Below are 4,311 nucleotides of genomic sequence, written 5' to 3'. Positions count from 1 at the left end.
GCCAAAGAATTCCCCAATGCATCCACCATCGCATCCCATTCCTTTTGCATCTCAGAACCATCATCCAACCGATGAATTGTGCATGCCAATCAACACAGGTTCCCCTTGCACTGCATCATGCTTCGTCATGTTCACACGGGCAGCACACCTTGGCCTCACTTTTACCGTCATCCTAAATTCATCGCGCCTCGACAGGGGGAATAAAATCCTGCAACATTATAAAGATAAGACGAAACGGCCACCTTCCAAGGGCATCCGTCGCTGCCCAGCAACAGCGCCAACCGCTCCGAGTGGACAAGATCCTCAATGACAAGCATCCACCTGACGAGGCTCACCCATGCCCCAAAACCAGTTGAACGCGGGGTCAAACCGATTGTCGTCTTTTTGCAAGTGAATGTCCGCACGCTCCGAACAGGTGATTTTTGTTGTTCCAAAGCTTCCCATACGTACACACACTCCGGCGTGTTCGTTTTGGGCTGGCACCGCGGTGCATTTGAAACGAAAGACTTGGTTCACTTGGTTCAAGCGACGAACCCGATCGAACTTCTCCCCCAGCAGCCCAATTTCGGGTGCGCCGATTCGAGCTTGGGCACTTGCTCATCATTAGCTCCGTGGTGTGCCATGCAAAAAAGCTCACCATCGAAGATCGTGCGGAATCGTACAAGGGGTTCACAGTTAGCTTTCGCTCGTACCTGTGTGCGTGTTTTCTGGTGAGCAATTGCGCGCCAACCACGAACCGAAGGAGACAAAGAGTCCAAACGTTTTTCTAAGCCCTTCCCGCGTACGATCACCGGTCAGCGGTGATCTGCACCGGGACTCACCTGCAGCATAACGCGCTCCCAATACGCGCCTGGTGGTGTTTGTGCGGCCCCAAACCCAGCGCAGCATACGCGAGGAATGCTTCGAGCACGCGGGCTCGATCTTCTCGTGAAAGGTCGATCGTGCGCACATGCTACGTATGCTACGTGCGCGATCGTGTGTGTGTGTGTGTGTGGGCTGAGGGTGCGCTCGGTAAACGCGCATTTCCCCATTTATTCAGTTATTTTCTATGCGTTCTCCGTTCGTTCTGATTTGTTCGGGTTTTTCGGTTTTCCTGCTCCACCACAGCAGCCATCAGCTGCGGCTTTGAGTTTGTCGTTTTTATTTGTCGATTTGTTTGTTTTGTTGCCGTTTTTCGCCGTCGCTGTTGCAGCTCGGCTTCGAAGGTGCCCGCTCTGGGGTGGCCCAGACCACGCGGGGATTCTGCCTTATTCGTAAAATATTCGTCAACGGGTGCCGTGGACCTGAACCTCGACTGAGCTCGGCAGCTCGAATCGGACGGTCGGTGTGCGCGTCGGTAGTGCATTGTGAGCGGGACCGGGATCGAGTCGGTCGCTGGTTGCATAAGACACTCCATCCTCAGCTGGTTCGGTAGCAGGTTTTCCCTTCGGTGCAGGTGGTGATCGCGCTCGGGCGCCCTTTTCGAGTGCTTCCGCGTGGGGTTGGGCGCAATCCGCGTGCTTTGAAAGCGTCCCTTGTACCCGTGCCTGTGCTTGATAAGGACTGCCGGGTGTTTTCGCGAGTTTACAAACCATCGCCCGTGCCTTGGGACGATCAACGCGCTACACCTAACCACGCCGGGTGCAGCATGTCGTCGAATCCGTGCAAGCACGGTGATCGGGAGAAGGATCAGAACAACAACTTCGTCAACTCGACTGCTCACGGCGGGGCGGGCATCGATCGAGAGGCACGTGCGAGAAGGGCCGCAGCTCGCGCGGGCTTCGCAACTCACGGTGGAGGCGTTGGCGAGGATCACCATCATCAGCAGGTGTTACGCAGCGTTGGCGTCCGTAACCAGCAGACGTCGCTGGGCGGAGCTCCGACGACACAACGTGACGCCGGGACGGTCGGGGCGGGTGGAGTTGGTACCGGCGGGGGACCACAAGTGACCGCTAAAGTGATGTGGGGCAGTGTCAGTGCCATCAAGGAGCTACGCGACAAGGAGCAAAACGAACGGCAACTGGGCACACGAGCCGCAGGACGTCGTCAGTGAGCTTTTGCACACACGTGTGGGTGTTTGAGCATGTTTGTGTGTTTGTATGTGCGAATGTGTTTGTGTGTGTGTGTATGTATGCGCTTCCTGTTATCCACTGAAACACAACCCGAGTAGAACGAGTTGCAAATGTGCGCAAGAAGCGCTGCCTTTTCCTACTGCTAGCGGTTTCGACGCGACGTGGTGCTGTGAATAGCTAATTTAAAAAACGAAACAAACAAACAAACAAACGCCAAGCAAACGCCTCCCGTCTAGGGTTGGGTTTGTTGGAGGTGGTGAAAAATTCTATCAGGACATGAGCGAAGCCCGCTTCCCACCCAGCGACCAGTGTGATATATTGCATACGTGTATTAGATAAACGAAGATTCGAAAGGGCGAGCAAATAGTTGTGGGAAAGAATCGTGGAATCAGGAGCCTGGTGGCCATTATCGTAACCGGAATAAAAGCTTCGAGCTTGCACACTGTCTTCCCGACGGTGCACAGGTGAGTTCCTATGCCACCCGAGGGCACCAACACTAACAGCACTGGACCGGTAGATGGTTAAAAGGGGTGCACTTCCAGGATGGTGGGATGGGAATGTCTTGCACGCGCCTGAAAGTAGGTCATCGGTCTATGGAAATTGATCGTTGCTTCGCTGCGGTTAAGTGAGGCTGGAAAAAGAAAGAGGAAAAATATGAGATCCGTTCTGAATCACTCAAAACATATAGCATAAATCGACATATGTCTGGCGTACATATTTAACATATTTTAATGTGGCGATGTGGCTCTTTTATATGATTTCAATTTTGAAAAAAAAAACAGAGGCTTATGTGCATAAAGCTTGTACATAAATTTAGTTATACATGTTTATTTAAGTTTAACTTTTGTGGTAATTGGTTTTAATTGCTTTGCGTGGCTCGAAAACAAAATTAATCAAAATTCGCTCTTACGTAGCAGCCACGTGAAACGAATGCATGGTTACCAAGACAACGCGTCCGCATAAAAATTAAATTGTTTCGGTTGACATTGGCCTAGAAATGCACGGAATTACTAATGCATTTTTTGTTTGTTTTTATTATATCACTGACAAATTTGTATTTCAGGCTCCGCACGAGTTGGTGCATTTTTTTGTCTCGTTTGTTGAAATATTGCTCCCAGCAATATTTGGCTATATTTGTTTTTTGCTGAAATATCGTATCGATTTACATACCTCTGTTGGTTTTTGGTGAAAGGGTCAAGTGCAAAATCTCCTGTGCCTTCGTCTCGAGTTGATTGCACGGATGCGATAAGTGGAGTTGTTTATTTATCCGGCTTCTTTGGCACCCTTCGCACAGTTGATAGTTGATCGCGGTTTGGTAAGAAAAATGTTGAAAAAATAGCGAGCCCACCGTAGATAGAAAGTTGCGATATCTTTTTAGAGTATATTTCATTTTTCTGTTTTACGTTTTTTTTTATTGTTGACACCACTCTCACTCACCAGCTACCTCGGAGATCCCTTCAGCCTTCGGTCAACCAGAACTGATCTTTCTAGCGTGATCTTGCTGGTGGCAAAACGAAAACCGGGGGAAAACCAGTAGGACAAACGAGCAATAAAATGGCGCATCAAAGCGACTCGACATAGCGGATTTCACGCGGTGCGGCTTATATCACTTTCATCGCGCCCTTGTTCCGGGAACTCGTGTTCACGCCATTCAATCAGCAAAGGAGCCCGTTCGCGTGTGGTTTTGTGGTGTTGCGTGCCGTTGATCGACAGCCACCTTCCATATGTGCCCGAGCCTCGCTGATGGGATTTTAAAAGACGCATCTTTGAATAATTTGCGACACTCCACTCCCGGGGCTCGACTCGATTATTGTGCGGTTGTCTCGAAGTCGGGCTTCTAGCGCTCGTCATATATCTGTGCCAACCATCGTTGGCGAAGGGAAATGAGGTGAAATTATGCCTCGTTTCACCGTGGCGTTAAGATGTGTAACTCTTCTTACCGGAACACACCCAAACAGGAATTCAATTGGACCGGGGCGGGCCGGTGGGCTCGCCAGGGTGCTAGGGCTCGCATCCACAACAGACAGGAGGGCTTCGCGGTCGCCTCACTGACGTCGGTGACGATGACGGTGAAAATAATGATAATAACGATGATGCCGAGGATGATCGCCAAAGGAAGGAGACATCCGCCCCGGGAGCGATGCCTCGATTTATAGGTCAGTCATTCTCTGGGCTAAGTCAAGTTCAAACGCAACGCCAGTGCCCGATTCGCGCCGGTTGTCTCCGGGTTGTTGGGCGTACGGATTTCTCGGGGCTAAAC

General features: G+C 50.8%; 1 protein-coding gene across 1 annotated transcript; it reads left to right on the top strand.

The window, feature by feature from the left end:
• Window positions 1–1,627: 1,627 nt before the first annotated feature.
• On the top strand, window positions 1,628–2,032 carry LOC128721056 (uncharacterized). Its single transcript, XM_053814764.1, has one exon. The coding sequence runs from the start codon at window positions 1,628–1,630 to the stop codon at window positions 2,030–2,032; it is 405 nt and encodes a 134-aa protein (XP_053670739.1).
• Window positions 2,033–4,311: the final 2,279 nt, after the last annotated feature.

This window comes from Anopheles nili, chromosome 2 (genome assembly GCF_943737925.1).
Source record: "Anopheles nili chromosome 2, idAnoNiliSN_F5_01, whole genome shotgun sequence".
NCBI lineage: Eukaryota > Metazoa > Arthropoda > Insecta > Diptera > Culicidae > Anopheles > Anopheles nili.
Note: the sequence above shows the minus strand (reverse complement) of the source record. Positions and strands in the feature narration are given on the sequence as shown.